The sequence below is a fragment of the Acartia tonsa genome, chromosome 9, assembly GCF_053477335.1.
Source record: "Acartia tonsa isolate MP-2025a chromosome 9, ASM5347733v1, whole genome shotgun sequence".
NCBI classification, from domain to species: domain Eukaryota; kingdom Metazoa; phylum Arthropoda; class Copepoda; order Calanoida; family Acartiidae; genus Acartia; species Acartia tonsa.
Window position 1 is genome coordinate 22,638,465 of NC_137268.1, and position 23,834 is coordinate 22,662,298.

The 23,834-nt window shown below is 31.1% G+C and overlaps 1 protein-coding gene across 10 annotated transcripts; it reads right to left on the reverse strand.

Moving 5' to 3' along the window:
- Positions 1-62: 62 nt before the first annotated feature.
- Positions 63-22,165, reverse strand: LOC145328525 (serine/threonine-protein phosphatase PP1-beta catalytic subunit). Of its 10 annotated transcripts, none has more exons than XR_013882489.1 (12): positions 22,012-22,165; positions 20,452-20,583; positions 19,047-19,097; positions 12,591-12,641; positions 10,746-10,874; positions 7,978-8,052; positions 5,763-5,864; positions 5,206-5,274; positions 4,803-4,885; positions 3,425-3,559; positions 2,422-2,896; positions 63-476 (listed from the first exon to the last, which is right to left on the reverse strand). XR_013882489.1 is itself a non-coding variant. In XM_080172240.1 (11 exons), the coding sequence occupies exons 1-11, from the start codon at positions 22,061-22,063 to the stop codon at positions 2,789-2,791; spliced, it is 987 nt and encodes a 328-aa protein (XP_080028366.1). In that variant the 5' UTR covers positions 22,064-22,165; the 3' UTR covers positions 63-2,788. The 10 variants fall into 10 exon arrangements, 1 of the variants encoding a protein (XP_080028366.1); XR_013882486.1 differs by having other exon boundaries at positions 63-713; XR_013882484.1 differs by having other exon boundaries at positions 63-1,725.
- Positions 22,166-23,834: the final 1,669 nt, after the last annotated feature.

Genomic DNA, 23,834 nt, shown 5'->3' on the forward strand with positions numbered 1-23,834 from the left:
GGGGAATTAGAGAATTAATAATAACGTTATAGCTTAAAAAACTAAATAAAAACACTACCTACTTTAATTGATAAGTTTATTGAAAAATGTTGGGAAAATTACATCGTATGGTAAATCCATTTCAATTCAAAATTATATCATCAGATAACTATTGACTTTACCAAATAAACATAAAACATGAGATCTCATTCGACCAAGATAAAAAACTATTGATCAGAAAAAATAAACGCGGTAAAAATTAATAACATTTTTCATAATAAAATTATTTGAAATTAATTTGAAAAATGTTACAAAAATTCGCCAAAAAAAGGGGGGTGGGGTAATGAAAAATAAATATAACTTGAGTATACAATGTATATAATAATTAATGAAATGAAGATAATTATTAAGAAATATACCATACACTAAAAAGAATAATTATAAACAAGTATAAATGATATTACAAGAAGCAGCGAATATTAACAATGAAATTAAATCTAAAATCCAGTTTTTTTTATAGAAACTTGTTTTCTGTTTTTTTTATGTTTCTCCATAAAAATACAAAATGGCGGAAAGGGCAGATAACTAGATCACAATATCTTTTACAGAGAAACGGGCAGAATGAAGAGCTTTTGCTCCATTCGATATTAAAGATAAATATCTTGTTCAATGGTTGTTAAAAAAAACAAGTTTCTAAACCGGTTCTAAAATAAAATATCACCTAAACACCAGACCTATGTTAAAATAACATTATTTTAGGGTTCTATAGGTATTAAGCAACACAAAATCACAATGCACTACAATTTAGTATTGGCAGAAAACAGTAAGTGTAATTCTTTTATCATTTGTGTAACAATAGCTTAAAAACCCGACTATAATGCTTTAATGAAGATGTTATTATACATATGAAAAATATGTAAACAATAAGTTTTAATAACTTAAGTCTGATGATCTAAACACAAATGGCAATATAAAAAATGGCAAAGTTAAGATTTTTTGCCAGTCACAAATTTAACGTAATCCTAACATTGGCCAAAGACGTCAAATTTTATCCTTTTTATTTGAAACAAATCAACAGAATGTAATAAAAAATCTTTGGCCAAAATGGGATGTGAAATAAGTATCAGATGAATTGATGAAATAATTAGGAATACAACTTAAAGTAATAAATTATTAAGACCTAATTATATAACTAGAAAAGCGTTCATATTTTGACTTGCTAATTTTTTAGTTGTTAGTACAGAATTGCCAAAAATAAACAAAATAAATTGAGAAAATTATAATTATATTGATTTTAAAGTGATAATCTACAAGTTATTAAGGATGACAAAATAAGAAATTGCTTTGGTGTAAAAAAAAATAAAATAAGTAAAATGAGCAGCCTTAGTAATTTTCAAATGTCTTTAAAAGATAGCGCCAATCAAATGTAGGCCAAACATAAATTGGGGGTGTAAGTAAAATAATTAGAAAGAATTAAAAAACGGCTGCCAAATTAAAAATTATGGTTCCATTTTTTGTAAATTTCCCAATTAACAACAATTTCCGAGACATTACTAAAGTCTTTTGGGCTACAGAATAACTCCAAGAGACCTTATTATGCTTAAATATATTTAACATTTGCTGAAAACATTTATGTTTTTTTTTAAAACCAGCTCAAGCCTAGTATAAGTATACAAACACACACACGCACAAGAGCTAGCCACAAAATATTTGTTTTTTTTTACATTCATTGTTATTATGTTGTATCTATTTATTATTTGAAAAGGAACAGATATTGTTTCCAGGCAGGTTTTATGCCACTAAAAGTAATAAGGGGACTAGTTTTTGTTAATATGTATGTGCGGTGTAAAAACGACAAAAATATTTAGTCTTGCAACATGTCATTTTTTGTGCTTTCGTGGTGTTTATGAAACTTGTCATCCTTGTTAGTTTTTATAATAAAGCCTGCCTGGAATCTTACGGATACTATATCTGGGGGTATGGATAATGGATTCTTAACTTATGTGTAGATTATTTATATCACTATTTCATGTGTGATTTTTTTTAGAAAATTATAATACATAACATTTTAACACCTTTTTAACCCTTTCTCTTAAAGCAGTTAAGTTTAAGAACGGATTGGATTTTCTATTAAATATAATAGCAAAATTAAAAGATGTTAAAAATAGTACATAATTATAATTATTTTAGTACTGTAAGAATTCATGACAGAGACTTAAAATCCCTTTTGGGAGGGAAAAAGAATGTAAATTCCAGGGCCAGACAACTGCCAATGACTTTAAAATACGGCTGGAAGTATGTATAGCCGAGTGGTAGTATGTTATCAGCTGATTTAACGGATGCCACGCCCTGGAAAAGTATACAACGACCTATCAGGGAAAAGAAAACTTACTTCTTATTAGCACAAAAATTCATTACATGGTAAAGAAATTTGATATTTACTTTTAGTTTTAATTTAGCTTAACAGGATTTTAAAATAAAATTGAAATACTAGAAGGTAGAATATTTAGATATGTAAGTAAATCATGTGATTTTTTTTTCACTTTTCCTTTAATAAGTAATTTCAAAGCATTTCTTTAACAGAAGTTGGTGAGAGCTTTGTAATATAATAGTTAAGACTTATTTTATATTCTTACAAGTCTCAACTTTTTTTTGGGGAAATAATTTAAAGAGGAATGGGGAAGATATTTGTATGAATATTGAGTGTTACAATATAATTATTAATTATATAATATATATATTATAATTATGGTTTGGTATAATATATATCATCATCATCATAAATCGTCATATAAACTACGTAAAGCTTTTATTTTCTCTTGATGTTGGCGGGCTGGTTGTGCGGCCCCCTCGGGGTCTGGGGGCGGTTAATTCCCTGATACTGATACTTGGCCTTCTTCTCACTAGGCTTCAAGATCTAGAAAAATAAAAAAATTAATATAATATCTTTAAACATTTTACTACAATATAAAACAGCTTTTATGATATTGTATTAAGCAACATGGTGTATTATGTTTTTAAGTTATGAACTGGTAAACCACTGGATCGTTAGAATTTTCCAGTTTTGTAATGAATTAAGAGGTCACAGGGGGGTGTTTTAAATAGTTTACACAACCCCTTCACCATATACGGATACCCTAGGTGCCAAGGCATACAACTGGGACGAAGTATAGGGGTAATTATAACCACCTAACAGAAAAGTTTGAAAACATATTAGATAACTCCCTTATGAGAATTTTGCCTCTAAGTTTAAGGTACCATTTGCAATTCCAAAATCTATCTATTACATGAGAAGAAACACATGAATGAAAGTATACTGTATGCCTATCTGTCTGTATCTATCTATAACTTTACCTGGAAGTATCTCATTAACACTCATCATTCCAATGGCATTGTGTGTCTGTTTATCTATCTATCTCTTATGTCTATCTACCTATGACTATACCTGGAAGGAACACATGAGTGTCTCATCCACACTCATCATTCCGCCGGCATTATCAAACTCTCCGCAGTAGTTTGGAGCACTGAATAGGGTGACAAGCTGCCTCTTGGCAAAGAACTCGTACCCGTCTTCAACAACCTGTAACAAACAAATAAGAATCCAAACATGACAACAGCCATAGGAATCAGTGGTGACACATGAATCAAGAACGAAACCGTATAAAGTAGGTATTTCGCGTAATGCCGTAAAGTAGGATGAGTTTTAGTCAAATGCTCTTATTTGGTCAAATTTCTCTTAATTAATTTTAGAACATTTTATATATTCATTTGGGCATAATTCAAAACACTTTGACTTAATAAGAGCATTTGACGTAAACCCAACAGCTATATTTATGAAATTACGCGAAAAAAAGTCTCCCTTTTTTACGTTTTTATCCTTTTTTTGTAGCATGACTGATAGACTGACGGACCAAGTAAAAAATAAACAGAGTGCTTATTTGTACAGGGAATCTTCACAAAAAAAATAGTCTGTCTTAAAAAGTTTTGGTAACAGAACAATTTAAAGTCCAATTAATCCTTTCTTCCTCCCTGGTGTTTAGTGACTCATATCCTAGAACCATTCATTTAGCTTTAAAGGGACTTTGATGGTTATTAGAAATATCCAATTATATAAAGTAGTAAAGCTTTTTTGTTGTCAGAAGCTTAAGATCTCAATCACAACTGAACTGATTAGGCTCAATATTTTAGGTAATTTTCACAAAGGTCCCGTGATGGTTTTAGGCTATTCTATTTTGAGATTAAAGTCTTGGGATGGTTTTAAGCTGTTTTTATTCCCTTTGAAAACAGATCCCTTGATGCTAGTGGCGCAAATGCTAGTCATTTTATAAATATTATGCCAATAATATACTTTGAGGATTCAGAAACCGTAAATGATGAATTTGAGTAAAGAAAAAAGTATGATTATGCAAAATAAAATTGGTGTGTAACTTTCTGAATAAACATTATAAACTTTGAATAAACAAACACTTATATAAACATTAAATGCTTGACTATTTCAGGTTATATTAGTTTCTATGCATAATTGTGATTTATCGCTTTGTTTTTTATACAGCTTTCCGCGGATAAAAAAAAAATAAAAATCATTAAATTAAAACCAGGTATTAATTTCATGATTATCATTTTAATACGATGCTATACATGATTTTTCAGTATGGCTGAGAACCGGTTCTAATCCGGCGGATAATAATCGGGTTTGAAGCCATACTGAAAATGTGTTCTATAACTTTAGCCCGTAACTCTATGTAGAAAACTGATTTTCTTGGCTGCTATTTAAGATATCTATCTATCCATTACTACTGTCTATCTACCACCCATGGACCAACCTGATGCGCCCTGCAGATAAGATCAAGATCGTGTCTGTTGAGGAATTTACTCACAACGTCAGCACCGAATGTGAAGCTGACACCTAGAATAATACATTATTTAATTTACTTATCCTCTGTAAATCAAGCTTAAGGACAAAATATTTATTTTGAAATCTGCTGTATAACTAACTTTGTCCATTCGTGAATTTTCGCATTAAACATGGTTTAGAAAGACAATAATCCATGAAGAAAAAAAATCAGAAGAGAAAAGCAAGGGACAAATTCTTTGTAGGGGTGTTGAATGATACCCTCACCCAAAAATAGTTATAATCCTTCCCTGGATTGGTAAGATATCACATACACACACGTCACACACACATCCTGTAACTCTTAATGATTCTTGTTGATAATAAAATGTTACCTCTGTCATTTTCTCCCCAACCCTGGACATCCTTATCAGGATCTGACCATAGCAAGTCACATAACAGTCCTGACAAACATATTAACATTAGTTTTTTTTAATACAAAGGGAAGATTCCATCAATATGTTCAACAAGATTAGCTACTTGGAACATATTGTAATTTAAAAGATAAAAAAATTTGGTACACAATTTTCAAAACTTGCTTTGAAACAAAAACTTATTTCTATACTTTCGATATCAAACATCGGACAAAAGTAATAAAATTTTTATTCTAAACAAATAAAAGTAATTCAAGCTATAATACTAAGGTCACAAGGTTCTGACACATTAAGATAGTAATAAATGGCCTAGATTTAGAAATCCAATGAAAAGGCTTGAACCATCACAAAACTAAACCTTTGTCGTTTATAAATTATGATCCATCGTCATATTTTAAATATAAATCCAATAATTACGATCAAGTAAATTTTACAGAACTCCCCCCCCCCCCCACCCTCTTGGTTAAACATTATGGTACTGTTCTAATAATGGTGGAGAAGTGTGGGCGCAAGTTTACCTGTATCTGGCACATCAGTGGGTCTCATGATCCTGCGGATTTGTTCCATACTTTGTAAATCTGGAGATAGACCACCATGACAACAGAATATCTTCTCATCAACTTAAATAAAAAGTCACATTAATAGTTATGATTTTTATTTTAATATTCGTTGAAAACTGTATGTAATATAATGCTATACATGATTTATTGTATGGCTAAGAACCAGTTCTAATTAGGTACTGGACATCATTTTCAAATAATTTTTAATTTGAGGGAAAAAATTAAGTCCTATAAACAATGGCCATGAATAGATAAACCAATGTTAACATTTCTTCGACGTGAAAAAGAATATTATGCTTTTTAATATATAGATTATGCGTATAAGTTAGGTAAATGATCTCTTACATGGATAAAAGGCATTTGTTGGACTGATTTTTTTTTGTTACAAAATTTAGTTATCGAAGATTTTTTAGCTTGTGAATGTAGGTAGTTACTTATGTTTGCTAGAATCATCCTTTCAACTAAAAACCCAGGGCGTTTTTAAAATCTCTTAGGGACATACACACATTCCAAAATTATGTTTAAAACATATAAATGGCCTAAAACTTGCTAAGGACTAAATGAAACTGTTTATTCATTAACATGAAATAGACGTGAGTTCGTTTAAAATTGTCTGTATTTTTTATTTGCAGATATCCAATCCCAACTATTCATGAACCAGTAATTGAATATTCATCAAGAAATAAGAAGAAAAGAGTTAACCTCAATTCCCACCTTTTATTTCCATCAATAAAGAGATAGGAAAATTGAGAATAAAATAAACCTCAACAACCCTGCCGGTTATTCAATTCAGGGCGAAAAATTAACTGCACTGCGTTTTCTCATTTTCAATGGGAATATAGAAAAATCAAATGTAAATTTGGGTTATCATTTTAAAAAATACATGAAATTTATTTTCGGTGTTCATTACTCCTTTAAAATAAAGTAGTATTTTATTCGTCTTAAAAAAAATATCTCTGAAATTACTGGTTTATGCCTTTTAGGGAAGACTCATATATATTCTATGATAGTTTTAGGCTATTTATTCCTTGAAAACATTTCTGTTTTTTGAATATTATGAATTTTTTTAATAGAGAACATATTTTTTTCCATATTCATTCTGATTGTTCTACAACTTCGAAAACCAAGGTTTTTTTTTACTTTTTTTCTGTATTTAGGAGTTTTTTTTTAATCATTTAGGGTATATTAGGTAAGTGTTCCTTTATTCCAGTGATAAAACTAATCTCTATGTTAATGACGTCTTGGGATAACAATGTGTAAACAAACACAACAAGGAACATATTTTCCAGTATAGCTTCGAAACCCATTAATATCTGATGGATTAGAACCGGTTCTCAGTCGTACTGAAAAATCATTTATAGCATAATATTTTTCCAAGAATATTAAAAATAAAATCGTAAATTTAATACTAGGTTTGTTACTCCGGTTTTTCATCTTACAACTTTTCATTTTAATATCCGCGGAATGCTGTCTAGAAGATAAGATAACTATTCAATAAAATATTGACTTAACACAACCATTGTAAGATTCAAAGAGTTATTGTTTAATGTATTTACTCTCAAAAAAGTAATTTCTATTAAAAAAAGTAGTAAGGTTTTCTTTTCTATAGCTCAAGATTTCAATACCTACTGAACCGATGGAGTTCTCGATTTTAGGGAAGCTTCACATTAATATCGGGGTGGTTTTTTTTTAGATGAAGGCCTTGAGGTAGTTATAATCTAATTTTCGCTCTTTGATCTCTACTTCTTCGAATATAGAGCTCTAGATGTTAGGGGTGAAACCACTAGTATTACTTAATAAAATCTTAATAGTCTGGAAATTTTTTTAATGATGTACTTTCAAAATTTTGAAAAACCTGAAAAAAGTCATTGTTACGCGAAAAATAAACATTTCGAGTTGAAAAAAAAGGAGGATATAATTCGAAGAAACATTGACAATACTTTTGTTACATGAATAGTTGATCTCTATACCATTACCAACTAATCAAAATAAACCAACTAGAGGTGGATAATTAAAAATTAAAAAGGAAATTGGAATAACAACAAAGTTATTTTGAGCGAAATCTTCAAAAATCTTCTATAATAAACCAACATTTTTTTTGTTAAAGATTCAAGAACTTTTAAATGCAAGTATGAACTGCAGAGTAGCTACGACTATACTGTAATATTCATACCTATTGCTGCAATGGGTAAACAGTTGAAACAGTCAGTAAATGTCTTCCACAATTTGATGTTGTAACGTCTTTTACCTGAAAAAAAAACAACACGGTCACATGGATTTAGAAATAACAAGGAAAATTTGGATAATGGAAAGAAAACGAAGTAGCGGGTTTCGTCGTATTTTCACAGTAGCCTTTGATAGGTTATTTTAGGTTCAGGGTGGCCACAAGGTTTTTTTTTTAAAAATCCGTACATTTCCGTCCATATTAAAAAAAAATCCGTACATTTCCGTCCATATTAAAAAAAAAATCCGTACATTTATCCGTACATTTATCCGTACATTTCCGTACAATTCCGTACATTTTTATACTAGTAAATATATTATTTAGTAAAATGTCTCAGCAATGCATTGTGGTTTCTTACTACTGATCTGGTTCTGGGTAGCCTTGCAGGGTTTAGGCATCGCAGGTATTGGCCCCGTAGGGTTAGAGACCCCGCCTTAGCCATAGTAAAAACATAGGAGGGGGGTTACCAGAGCTCAACAACCACCTTACGTGAAGAATCCATGGTAGAAACTAACTAATAAACGCCTATAGAACACCCTTTGTCCTTAGAGACTTGGACTAATATACCCTCCTCCGGAAAAAAAGCAGGAATCTAAAGGGATAATACAATGGCCAAAAAATTGATTTACAGTCCCATTGCTGATAAGCAAAATTATCCCTTCTGTTGATTACAATTAGTGAATGAAATGATTGGACACTTAACTTAATGTACCAACCAGGAAAAATTTGTAAAAGTTCCAAAGTTGTTGAGCCAACGAATAAGAAGGCTTTGGGGACTAGTGTAATAATAAGCCTAATGTCCCCTCCCTCCCTAAGTAAAAGTATAAGGTAGAATATGTAAGGATAAGTTTGTACTGAAGGATCTCACTAACCGCTGAACCGATATGGTTCTCCTTTACAGTCTAGCTTCTCAAAGGTCCTGTGATGGTTTATAGCTATTTTGGGGGAGGGTACCGCCAACCTCCCAAGAGAAATCATCACTAGGAAATAGCTCCCCCCCCCTTAATTTTCTTGATATAAATGAAATTAAAAGTGGGGGAGAATCGATAACCTAGTGAGTAAAAAAGTGTTTTACTTCAATTCAAGAATGACAACATCCTTAAAAGCGAAGCTCAATTAGTCCTATGTAATGTAAAAATCTTGTCTGTAGCGAAGGATCTCGCTGACCACTGAACCGATTAAGTTCTCTTACAGTGAAGATTTTTAACTTTTTGACAACAACTTTTTGTATGAAACAATTATCATATTTATCTGATTATACAGTATCCTGTATTTACGCAATTTTGCAAATCAAGAGTTTTTGTTTGTTTGTCCTTCCTTAGATTTTAGAGCTTTGCTTTTATGAATGTTTTCATCCTTGTTTTTTTTGTAACCCTTTTTTTTTGGGGGGGGGGGGGGAGAGTTATATACTGGAACTCGAATAGATAAGGCAAGACATTAAAATGATAAACATCCTATATAATGATAAACAAAATTACCCCTTCTGTATAAATGAATTTCTAATATGTTAGACACTTCTAGTTTGGAACCAATAAAAATTATCAATAGGAGGTTCAGTGGTTAGTGATATCCTGTAGTACAGACAGACAGATACACAAAGACAGATAAACTTAATTGAATGTTTAAGAGAAGAATAATCAAACTTCTGTTACACCATTCTTGTCCTCTCTGGTTCCCGTGAAATCCAAATGTAATTTACAAATAATGATACATTTTACTTAATTCATTAAGACCATAACACTAATTATAACACATTTTAACACCTTTGTAACTACAGTATGACAAATAGCTAAAAAAAATTTATTTTAAAATAGAAAGTACGGATTTTCCGTACACCAAAAATAAAAATCCGTAGATTTTTTTAGCACTTTTTTGAAAATCCGTAAATTCCGTACATTTCCGTAAATCCGTACATTGTGGCCACCCTGTAGGTTAGATAAATGTTAATGATTGCCCCGCACGATTAGGAAATAGGCCCCAAAAGGTATGAGCCCCCCGCAGGGATTTGAAATGGGAGAAAATCTACTGTGATAATAAGACGAATCCCGCTACTTCGTTTTCTTTCCATGATCCGATCTTACACTACTTGTACCCAGTTAAAATCTGATTTTTTTTGTGATTATCTTAGGGGAAGATTCAATCTTACATCCTTATTTCTATTATAAATTACTTGTTTTATTGATGTTTTTTATTTTTCAAGTTAAATAATATTACTATAGACTTTAAAAGGCTTAGGTAAGGTGACTTTTCAAAAACAAGTTAAAATTTTGTTCTATAGACACTAGTCATTTTGTAGAAAAAAAGATCATTTATTAGTAGGTAAAAGACAAAACAAAATAGATTACTAAGTACAAAATTCAAGAAAAATTGATTATTTTTTATCTTCAGTGTTTTTGTTTACCTATAGCGTGGCCTTTTAGTGCTTATTTACCAAAGAAAAAATATTTATTTATTTAAAATTTTTTTTTACTTTTCATAAGCAACAATGAAAACACTACCTAGGTACTTAGGTATTTAAGAAGGGAACATTTTAAGTAATCAGTAATGAGTTGCGCCTGTTTTGGGCCAAGGCATTCCCCTACACTAACTATTGAAGTCGTGCACCTGATATAGCGAAGTTTAATCATCTTTATTTATGACGCGGTGTTAGGCTGAGATTCGAATCTATCACCTCCCAACGAGGAGCGAATTCGCTCAAGTCGCGGGTGTCAACTTACATTCATCATAGAATCCGTATATTCTGTTGATGCTGGCACACTCGTGGTTGCCTCGCAGCAGGAAGAAGTTCTCTGGATATTTGATCTTGTACGCCAGTAACAGGCAAATAGTTTCCAAAGACTGCTTTCCTGAAAAAAAAATAATCCAAAATTAATCTAGGTTTAATTAGGTGTTGAAAAATTCATCTAAAAAGACAATTTTACTCCTATTCTTATAAGATATTTCAAGAGTCTAGGAGGTAAGGGACATTAATGGCACCCACAAAGTGTCATAAAAACGTTACATCAAAACTTTTCTTAAAGAGGGGGGGGGGGGGGGGGGGCGAAAGTGACACTTTTTGAAACCAAAACTAAAAGTCAACAAAGGAACTCAACTAAAAAAAGAGTTACAGGTCTGAGATTTTGCATGGCAGTTGCTTTTTAGGCAGTGTTCTGGAGCCGGAGCCGGGAGCAGCAACATTTTTGGTGGAGCCGGAGCCGTACTTTTCGTTAAAAACGGCTCCGGCTCCGGACTAGCTAAAAATGATTTTTTAAAGTAATATTATAATTTGGCTACGGTCTATTTCCATATAATAAACTGAAAAACTATTGTTACTTAACAAATAGACACACATACTTCTACTTTTATATAGCTTTAATCAAATAAAAGCAAAATATTTTATATTATTTTTTTTATTTTATCAAATTCAATAATGAAAAAAAAATTGATATATTAATTTTAAGGTAGTAGCCGGAGCTAGAGCTGGAGCCGGAGCCGCATCAAAATTATACGGCTACGGCACCCTGTTTTTAGGGGTAAAATATGGAACTGTGAAGAAACGGCGGCGCAACCGCCGAAAACCGCCGTTTCCCGCCGAATTTTTTTGCCTTTTCACGGCGGTTTTCGGCGGTTGCGACGCCGTTTCTTCACAGTTCCATATTGTACCCCTATAAAGCAACTGCCATGCAAAATGTCAGACCTGTAACTCTTTTTTTAATTGAGTTCCTTTGACTTTTAGTTTTGGTTTAAAAAAGTGTCACTTTCGCCCCCCCCCCCCCTTTAGATTGGTTGGTTCAAAAAAACCATGTCAAATCTTTTAGTAATAATTTAATTTAAAGGAAGGATAATTTTGTTTAACATAAATGGGTGAGTATACTAATTTATGCTACAATAACGAAGTACAGTGTTAATCATAAATTGCTTGAACAAAAGCAATAAATAAGTTTATTATATAAATGCAGGGAGGGAGGGGACACTAGGCTGTTGATTACACTAGTCTCCACAGTTCTTATTCGTTGGCTTACAACATTGGGGGCTATAATTAAAATTGGATTGATTGGTTTACTAAGAAGAGTGACCAAACGTTTTTGTGTGCAATCATTGGGGACGTACATTGTCTTATCCCTGAGAGGAGTGTATGTAGTAATATAGCAGCAAGGGGAATTAAGTTAATAAAATAAAGATAAGGCAAATCAAAGGGGAAACTATGTAAGTTGGAAAATATAGCAAAAAGTTTTAATAAAAACAACAAGGGTGATTATGTCCAATAGGAGCGCATTTTGATAGAAAACAAGAAATATAGTTCAGTATATTTTGAACACATAAAACAATTATCGAAAATAGTTTTCATAAAAACTCATTTTTTCTTAACTGAAATAATAAGGTTTTTGTGTTTTAAGCATGACCAACAAACAGACAGACGGACAACAAAATGTATGCAGCAGATGCGCATATATCATAAATAAAAATCACAAATATACCCAACAATGAAGTTGTCTTTTTAAGCATGACCGACAGACAAACTTGTTATAGCGCAACTACTTCTCAACTTGGATATGTCTGTCTATTTATTTTAAAAAGTTTACCTCTGTCAACATAGTCACCAAGGAAGAGATAATTCGCTTCTGGGGGGAAACCTGAAATTAAAGATCATTAAAATACATCTACTACCACTATAATAGAGTTTCAAATAAAGGTTGGTTGTCTGCTAGGCAACTCTCAAACACTAGCACCCAAAGTTTTACAACATCATTATTTCTTTAGTTGATACTGTTATTGAATTTTGATTGGTTGGTTCCTAAAAAGGAGTGACCAAACTTTTCAACCAATAAAGGGGGGAGGCGGATGTGCCACTTTTTGAAACCAAAACCAAAAGTCGACAAAGGAACTCATTTAAAAAAAGAGTTACAGGTCTGAGATTTTGCATGGCAGTTGCTTTATAGGGGTACAATATGGAACTGTGAAGAAACGGCGGCGCAACCGCCGAAAACCGGCGTTTCCCGCCGAGTTTTTTTTTTGCCTTTTCTCGGCGGTTTTCGGCGGTTGCGCCGCCGTTTCTTTACAGTTCCATATTGTACCCCTATTAAGCAACTGCCATGCAAAATCTCAGACCTGTAACTCTTTTTTTAGTTGAGTTCCTTTGACTTTTAGTTTTGGTTTCAAAAAGTGGCACATCCGCCTCCCCCCTTTTATCTACAGAAGGGGTCTTTGTATTTATCATACTTAGAAATGTACATCAATTTATCCTCCATTGTCTTATCCCTTAAGATCCCTGAAAAGATACGCTTGTACAGTACTTCTAATTAAGTACAAATACAAAGAGGGGTAGAATGTAGATGACCTTAGCACAAAATATTTTAAATATGCAAAGTTAAATTAAATTTTCTTCTGTTGCTTTCATAATTAAAATGTATGCAAAATTATCTTGTTATGTGTTAAAAAATAAGAAGCCATAAGGTTAAGAATATGTACAGATGAGTTAACAAATTTCATTATGAAAACCCTTTAAATGTAAGTAATCAAGAAAAGTCTTATGAAACTCTGATAGTTAAATAATGAATTGATGAGGGGGGGGGGGGGAGAAGGGAATATTGAGCTTAATCAATTTCTTCCCCTAATAAGCTGTCAACTGCAAAATTTATCAAACATACATTGGAATGAAGGTTTCAATAGTCCCAATTATCCTATCCTTCAATCCCTGAATAAATATGTATGGAAAGGTAAAGACAATTCCTTACCAGTACTGCAATTCTACCAGGGATCTTAAGGGATAAGAAAACCAAGGATAAATTGATGTTACTCCCAATTACAAAAAGTACCCATTCAGTAGATAGCAATTATTGGTGAATAAGTTTGTACACTTTAAGATTTATACAAATCAATAAAAATTTTAATAAAAGAACCCGAAGTTTATATTAACCAACGAACATTATAGTTTTATGTACCACACCACTATAATTTACAGTCCATTGTCCCCTCCCTACTCCCTGAGTTGTTCAATTTCTGCACTCTAGCTTGTGAACAAGAGAAATTAGTGCTCTTGTAAACTAGCAAATAATCTTTTTTTTACAAAAGAATAACTTACATATATAGAAACTTTCATTGTAAATCATACTGGTTTTTAAACAATTTCTTATTCATTAGCCTTAAAACTTTGAGTACTTTTGTTTAGCATCAATGGGGATGTACATGAAATTATCGTTCATTGTCTTATCCTTTAAAATACCTGAGAATAATTTCAAAAATATAAGAAAAAGGCTGGATTCAGTATTACACACATGAAACTCTTTAACAAAAATTGCTTTTTGTGATATTTGCTTAAGATTCGACTAATTAAACCATGCTACAAAATTAGCACACCGAGAAATAAAGACAGTTTCTTCGTCATTATTTTGTTAGATATAACAGATAAATTGAAGGCAATAAAAGCTTGTAATATTGCTGTAATTATTGATTTTATAAACCATCTTGTAGTGTTCAAAGTAGAAGAGGACTGAAGAATGCATTTCATGAAATACCTCAAATTTATGTAAGATAAACACAGATTTTTAGATAACTAAAAACCTTTTCAAATACATATGTCCTCCCCTCCCCCCATAATTTTAGGCATGGAACTTAAGGGATAAGACAATGGATTGTAATTAAATTGACAGCCCAAAATAACAAAATTACCCCTTCTGTAGATGAAAAATTATAGGTGGAAAAGTTGGTTTCCTTTCTTTCCAGGGAAAACCCTCTACACACCACAGATAGAAAAATCTAATAGGCATTCTAACATATTTTCTGGTTCAGTATTCTATGTAATTCTATTATGATGCAGAAGTGGACAGAAACCCAGGGATTTAGAGGGATAAGACAATGAACGTTAAATTGGTGTAACTGTACAGTATATACAGTACACAATGACTAATAATAAACTTTTTGTAGATTAACGTTATTGTTGATAAGTTAGGCACTGAGCAATCGGAAATTAATGTACTAAAATGAACCTATAGTAAAGGAGAGAACCATTTGTGTACCATAAAAATTTCCAATCTAATGTCCCCTCCCTCCATGAAAGAAACTGGGGGAAAATAAAAGAGAAGGTATAGATGGGGGACAAATTGCAAAACCAATCTTGGTAGAAAATTCAAATTTAGGGAAATAATGATTACATTTTTTTAGCTCAAAAATAATTGATTAAAAATATTTTGCATTTTTAGATTAATATAAAATCTTTCATGAGATATATCATTTTTTTATCCTAAGAAAATCAGGTCATTTTTAGGTAAAATCAGATAAAGGGAGAGGTCATTTTCTAGTAAATCCCGTAAAGGTGTGTGTTATAAGGCCTAAAAATAGTAGTAGAACGATAAGGTGCTCTAGATATATGTATTCCCTATTGAATAGAACAATAGGAAAATTTTTTTTTTTTTTGATAACCGTACCTGGATTATCTAAAAAAAATACGAAATTTCTATCAAACGCTTTGTTTGGCTCAAACTGACAAAAATAAAAAAAAATATAATTATAATAATAATGTTTTCTATAGGTACAAGGTAAAGGTTAAGAACAATCTATACCATTAAACAAAGGAAGAAGTCATTCTTTACAGGTTGATTTATTATAATTATATTTTTTTTATTTGTGTCAGTTTGAGCCAAACAAAGCGTTTGATAGAAATTTCAGATATTCCAGGTACGGTTATCAAAAAAAAAAAAAAAAATTTCTTCCCTATTGTTCTATTCAATAGGAAATACAAATATATAGAGCACCTTATCGTTCTACTACTATTTTTAGGCCTTATAACACACACCTTTACGGGATTTACTAGAAAATGACCTCTCCCTTTTTAAAAATTATATATCATGCAAAATAGTTCTTAATTTCATGTGTAGTTGTACAATTGCGTAAATTATACTTAATGATTTATTAGGAACGTACTATTAATATTAACATTAGGGACATATCTTAAATTAATAATTGCTACCATGAAATGAGTATGTGTAATGTATATACAAAATCTTTTACCATGAACTGTTAATTTTGTCCTATTTGTGAAGTTTAAAGACAATACTACGGCATAATTGCTAAAATGAATTCTTTAGTATACTTTAGCATTGCCTATACAAGACTTACTTGTACGATAGAGAGAATAATTTATTTAGTATCATTTTCTTTAGTCTTGGTAATATTTAAGGTAAAAAATCGCCTGTCTTACTATGTGGTAAGGTTAAATGCCATACATATAACCCCTATGGATACCCCTACACCATTTTAGGCTAAGCCCCTAGATAAATTAATAGTACATAATTCTATTTAAAATATCAGTACGACATTTATATGCTCTACTGTAGTAAACTAACATGCATCGTATAACAGATGAATGACTAGAACACCACAGGAATCTAAGGGATAAGACAATGAACGATAATCTAATCCCTACCCTAATCATTCTGCTCATAGAAGCCTAGACTTATTGAGTAGGGTCAGGGGATGGCATTTGTAAAAATTAATGTAAACGCTATTACCTCCTCCCTTCCACCCTGAAAGAAAGCTGGTCAAGATGTGAATGCATAACTAAACATAAGGACAGCTTTGCTCTTTAACAATATTTTTAACAAGGACGGGCAACCTTCATAATGGCGAAGCTTAACAAATCAGATAACTAGACAAACGAAATAAAGAAAGTAAGATCAAGTGTCATGGATATTGATTCACGGAGTATTATTATTGATCAATAAAAGTCTTAACAAAATTCTGTAGGTATTGTATCCAACTCTATAGGGTAAGTTTGAAAAACAAAGGACAATTTCAACATTTATAGCTGCAAAAGCCTTTGATTATGAACGGACGTACATGCAAATGCAAATGAGCTTCGCTTTAAACAGTCTCTTATCTTAAGTCGTTCTCGGATGGATAGTAAAATTTCACACAAAATATAACTAGGGATATAGGATTAAGTAATGAAATAATATTTTGATAATTTGCAGACATATTGGGCCGAAGTGAAGATAATGTGTAATAACAATTGAAATAGAATATACGTTAATATTATGACAGGGGAAAAATTGTCATCAATTTAGGTTGTTATCATAATGAACATCATTTATTGGTCAGTTCGTTCATCCAATAAGAGGGGGGTTGGGGTTGAGGTGAAGGGGAGAATCGTTATTTAAGCTAGCTGCAAGTTAAACTTTATTTATTAGAGTTCATGATAATCTGGTGTTAGATGCAAGTAAGGGGGGGGGGGGGAAAGTTCTGACACTTTTGCGTAAACAGTGATTATAGGCTTTGTCTACAATCACAAACAACAACAACGGCTTTGTCTTTGAACTGAGAGGATAGGTTATTAGGGATAAAATCATTCTTATATAATGAATTTCCCCCAGATTTAAGATTTTTTGGATAGGCCTCCAGGTTCCGGAGCTCCAGGCCTCCAGGTGGTCTCTGTACAGGTAAAAATTAAAAATAAGATTTTTTTTTTGAAGAGTTAGAAGTTAACTTATAAAACAAAATATACTTCTTTTTGATTGTTATTCACATATTTGAAGAAAAAACATACATATTTTGTCTAATAAGCTGACATCTAACTCTTAAAAAAATTTTTTTTTTTCATTTTTACCTGTAGAAAGACAACCTGGAGGCCTATCCAAAAAAATCTTAAATCTGGGGGAAATTCATCTTCTCAGTCCAAAGACAAAGCCTATAATCACTGTTTACGCAAAAGTGTCATAACTCCCCCCCTCCCCCTTATAAACCCATTGTAAAAAAAAGCTTTAAGAGCCCGTAAAGCTATGTTGGTATTCTAAAACTTAAAAACAGGAATAAAACACTAAAAGTAGTTTGGCCCTTTCTTGATGACAATGTTACCTAACACTTTATCCTAATCTAAATCAAAGTTCAAGCTAATAAATATTTTTAAACATTATCAAGACTCAACTATCAATCATTATCTTTTTATGTTACAAGAATGAAAGTATCCATAAATTAAAAGCTTTAAAGTAAGATTATTATGACAAACTAAAATGAACAATTACGAAAACCTGAAATATATGATAAAATCAACCCCTGAATGACTAACAAACACGTCTAACATGAAAAAATTCTCTAATAAAATAAAAAATGGCACAAATTCGACTAAAATAAATCTGTCTCTGGGATAAAATTGTATTTATTTAGACTATATTTTGACAAAATAATCAAATGTGACGTTAGAAATAAAGATTTGCACAAAATTCATTAAAATAATATTTAGCAAAAAGTAAGTTATATAAAAATAATCTTATTATTAATGAATGTTTCACAAATTTTTTATGGTCCAAGACTAAATTCTTAAAAATCCACATATGGAAGTACGTCCGCAAGATATAAAATGTAAGTTCTATGGTAGCTCCGCTACTAAAATTAAATTTAATTCAATGAATATTCAAACAAAAAACGCAAGATTTGCCGTATTTAAAAAATGTTTAACTTTTAATAGGTATAATATTAAATATCTATTCAACCGTAATAAAAAATTAAAACTTGTACTTATCTAAATTACATGACTCAGACGTTTCAATTTGATGCATATTTTTAAGAACCGAAGCAGCTTCTGGTAAATTAAGAGTCGGGCTTCTTTAAAGGAGAGCTAAGATCGTTAATTTAAGCGTAATTAAGATTCTAGTGGCAATAAGGTACACTTTCTAACATGTTGCAAAAATTGTAATTAATGCCAGAAAGTCCGATCGTTAGTGTTGTATTTTTTTGTGGGGAGTACCGTCTCAAAGATAATATGAAGAAAATGATCTTAGTTATTTCTCGCATCATATTGTAAACAGCTTTCAGCGGATATAAAATGTACAATTATAGGACCAAGACCATTTTTCTAGCCGAGATGCCAAAGGCGCTGGCAAAAAAATGGTTTTAATCATATAATTGTACATTTTTATATTAGAAGAAAACTGTAAACTGAAAACATGTAATACGATGCAGGACATAGTTCTTTCGTATGGATGAGAACCGGTTCTAATCCACCGGATATTAATCGGTTTCGAATAAATACGGCAAAAGATATTTACCTCCATACTCAAATAATCTTAGTAGATCTGTGTATTGTCCATGGATGTCACCTAGAAAAAAAATAAAATTACCTTAAAGTTTAATTTGTTTTGTTTCATAATTATCATTTAGTAATAGTATATATGATACCTAGACATTAGACATAATCTTCTTATTTCTATTAAGCCTGGCAAAACTAACATGCGCTTTATCTTTTAGCAGGATTGTACGAGTCACGGAAACAATAGAAATTATTATCTAATACCTATATACTTTTGTTCCACATGATCTTACAAATTTACAATTTCAAAAGGGCTTGCTTTATAGTTATTATTATAAGAAACACATTTAGGGATGTAAAAAGGATTTTATATGAGGCAAAGAACAGTAAAAAAGATAACATTTTGTGTGTGTGTCCAAAAACACTTTGCTTCATGAAAAGAAACCGAAAAATCAGTAAAAAAAAAACAGATAGTTACAACATTATGATTCTGCATGGCAGTTGCTTAAAAATAAAAAGCAGAGAGATAAAAGTCAGTTTCCGTTAATTAGTGTATATATTAAAACGGGCAATGACAGTTTAATGGTAGTTTCCTATAAGGTAGGAAGTATGGAGTAATGTTTTCATACGGACCATATAAGTAAGACAAAAATGGAAAAAAATGATTAAACGATAAAAATAACATAATGGAGAGGAAGGAATAATAATAGGAAGGATTGGTTAGGGCATACAAGTCTCACAATGTTATTGCAACAAAACAAAAAGAATTTAGAAAATTTTTAACAACAAAATTAGGATAGTAATCAGATTTCAAAGAAAATATAAATCTATTTACATTCTTTTATATGAAAATAATTTACAACATTTTGTAAGCCATATTATTGCATCTCATGAACTATGTTACTTTACTTGTATGTTATGTAAATATTTTGTTGTCAAAGAAGACATACCTAGTACATACAGGAAATAAAAGTTAGAAATATAATACTCCATAATCTTTTTTGTCAATTTTAGTTTCGTAAGAAATAGGCTTTTATGAAAGAACATTTGCTTTTGTAAAAAGTAGGTATCTATTAAATAAAAGTTTTGTTTAAAACAAATATGTAATTAATAAATTTTTCATAAAATAACCTAAAATTCCAACGCTATTCTATTACACATACGTGTCAAGTAGTAAGGTTTTATCTTAATATCCGATCAACTGATTAAATTTCAATTAAGTTTAACATAGTCCCGAGATAGCAAGACAATTTTTCTGCCTACTACTGTACCGAATACTTATAATTCAAATGATATGAGGCATTAGGTAATCAAAGTAAGAATTGTGCATCCGAATCAATGACCTTTTACAGTTCTATCTTAGCCTTTGCCAAACGAACACCAGACGTAACCTTATCAGAAATTGAAAATTATGAAATACTTACCACAAATTTTAAGGGGTGCTTCTAGTTCCAAAAGAATTGGCTGTTGTAGAAAGAGTTCTCTCGACTTGAGACAGAGTCCTCTGACTTCAGCCTCTGTCATAGAAACAGTCTTCCCGGGCCGCGACCCCCGCACTAGAAAACAAAAAAGTATGTGAATGATAGAAAAGTAGCTAAAAACCTGCCTTAAAGCAGCCCGACCGCCATGCATGTTTTATACTTAATTGTGCTCCATATTGGTGGGAATGTTGACAACGAGTTTCAGCTTTCTATCTTTTATAGGAGCCGAAAAAATCACGTTTTATAAAATTGGAAAGAATAAAAAATATAGGCAACTACATGTGTTTTTAAAAAGTATTAAGGTTTTCCGTTCAAATAAATCCTAAAAAATCCTTTTAATTTAGAAATTCAATATAAATTCTATTATACCAAAGCAAAAGGTAAGGTTTGTCTGTAGTTATAGATTTTGATAATTACTGAACCAATAGATTAAGGCCTGGGATGATTTTTTTGCTATTTTTATGTCCATCCATCCTTCAGATAAATAGGCCATAGATACTAGGCGCGCAACCACTAGTATATTATAAATTAAGACTTGGCTGCATAATCAGACCAAAAATTTATTGTAAATATTGTGAGTAATAATGAACAGGAAAACATGATTATGTGATGCAATCCAGAAAAAAAAAATTCCTTATAAAATTAAGTAAACAAGCTATTTCTAGATTTAAAACAAGTATAAATCATGATTATATTTTGAAATAGGTATAATCAAAAGGTTATTTTTTTTAATTTGAAACGTCGATAAAAACAAAATAAACTAAGAAACCCGAACCTATTGAGTGCCTTTAAGTTATTGCAGTAAATATAAAATTCTAAGTTGCTGTTGTAGGCTAAAGCATTCTTCTTCTTTAATTAACGAAACGTCAAAACATGCAACTAGTAAAATAATTTCGAGTTAAATCAAATTTGAGAATTTAATATTTAATAAAAATCTTTAAAAATATAGGAATTGATAGGGATAAGACACTTTATGCTAAAATAATATTAATACAAGTCTCTCCCAAGTCCGAAATAGAATTTAAAGTATAAAACGCTTAAAAATAATTGGAAGAGTTTAAAGTTTGGACACTTCTAGATAGAACCAACTAATCAAGATAAGTCCTACAAGTTTATAAATCCTACCAATGAGAGAACATGTTTCTATAACTTTTGAACTATTAAAATCTACACTCCAAATGTCCCCTCCCTCCGATTGAAATCACTAAAATTGAAAATTTTTCGAAAAACGGGATTTATTGATAATAACATCCATCATAAGTTGTGAAAAACACCAAATTACACTATATAATTTAATAAAACATGCGAAGAAGGCATTTTTCAAAGTGTTTTATTGAAATTTTAAAATTTACAGTAATTTTCAACCTTCCACACTTGGTCACATTTATGATGAAAAACATCACTTTTTCCGACAAAATCACAAAAGTAATGCACCGATTTCATTAAACAAATAACGGGGAACACGATGGAGGTATTTTTGGAGCATAATAATCAATTTTTGACCTTCTAATAAGCGCTGAATTATATTATCAATATTTATCTCCCCTTCCGCCATTGTTGTTCTCTCTCTCTGTGTTGGATTAACTGGGCAGGGTCGTCACCTCAAGTGTAAACAAATCCGGCCACACTCAAAACAGAGGTGACAACTTTTTATATTAAATTTTTATATTTACTTTTTTATATTGTCGAAAAGCTATAAGTATTTTTTTGTTCATTTATGAATATTATTCAGTTATATATAGATATATAATGGTATTTTTCAAATGATATTCCAATAATTCATGGGAATTTTTCTTTATTTCATTTTTTTCGATAAGATTTTGACCAAAAATGACACCTACTGTTTATTTCATTGTTAAGGTGTTCATCTTTAAACAAAAATTTTCAAAAAATCATCATCATAGCTCTTTTATTATCATAACTTTTGAAAAAAAGAGAAAAATAAAATTCTAAACAGGGTTGACTAATTATGGCCGGAATAAAGTCATATGGCAACACTTAACAATCTGTTCATTCAAAATTAGAGTTGCCAAAGCAAATTTTTTAAAAATGTATACAGACGTAATAAGATTCAAATATTTATCAAAATGATGTGTATTTCAAAAAAAAAATACTAATCAAAATATATTTTACAAAAAAAAGGATAGAAAAAAACCCAGGCTATGCAACATTTTTTGTTAATTTATTTTTGGTATAACTAAAATGAAGTTGGGTAATTCTGTTAAAAAGTTAACGGCCTCTCTAACTCATCTCTCTCTCTTTCTCTCATTTTTTTCCACTCCCTATGTTTCTCTATCTCTCTCTATTTCTTTCACTCCCTCTGTTCATATGATTCCTTCTCTCCCCCACCCCTCTTTTTCTCTCGTAACTTTTGCAGAAATTTTTCTTACATTTGCTAAATTAAATTTAGGATTAGCTTTTAGATTTTAAAAAAGTTGTTTTTAAAATGGCACCATCCCAGAGACGGGTTTTTAATTTAAAAAATGAAGAATACACGCCCATCCCCCTCCGCCCAATAATTCATTCCCCTGGCCCCCACCTCCCTTTTCCTGTAGTCTTCTTTTAAAGGAACCCTGCAAAAAATACCCCGCTTTACTGCTTAAAGCCAGCCATGAGTAGACCCAATACCCAAAATTTGAAGCCTCCAGCTTCAATAACAAAAAAGTTACAGACATTTCAAAATGATTCTTTTAGTACAATGAAAATTTTGAAAGATTTTCATTGTACTAAAAGAAAATTTCAATTTACTAAATTGCGTCATCTGGAAGCAAAATTAAAAGCTTATCTTTGTCAGAAACTTAGACTGCCAGTAACTGATAACATTTTTACAATAAAAACACCTCTTTTTATAGTCAAAATGTCTTTTAAAATTTGGATTTAAATTGCATTTGAAAGCAGCTTCTACCAATAACGATATTAATTCAGGGAAAAATCACAAAACCTATACATGTTTTTCAGCTGTCGTTGGGGGGCAACACATTGTAAAATTGACGACCTCTCCATTTGCCCCCCAAATATTATTTTATATTTATTTTGCTTGTTGGTTATACCTATTCCTGATTTGAAAGCGTAAAATCAAAGTGGGAAAAAATTAAACTAATGTAAGTAATACAGATGCTAAGCTGTGATTGGTTGTTCAGCCGACTTAGCGCAGACTCAGGCTTCTGATTGGCTGGATATCCTAGAGGCTGGTATTCTCACGCTACAGTACTCTCAATACAACGCAAATTAAACTGAATTTTTTTTAATGATTTTGACTATAAAGAAGAGTATTTTTATTGTAAAAATGTTATTAGTTACTGGCATCCTAAGTTTCTGCCAAAAAT

Excerpts from the sequence above, each read along its gene's own strand:
- LOC145328525 (XM_080172240.1), bottom strand. The coding sequence starts at position 22,063 with ATGGCGGAAGGGGAGATAAATATTGATAATATAATTCAGCGCTTATTA. Across the intron at positions 8,053-10,745 it reads ATACGGATTCTATGATGAAT|GTAAAAGACGTTACAACATC; the intron begins GTAAGTTGACAC and ends TTTTTTTTTCAG. Across the intron at positions 2,897-3,424 it reads CACTCATGTGTTCCTTCCAG|ATCTTGAAGCCTAGTGAGAA; the intron begins GTATAGTCATAG and ends TTATTTTTCTAG.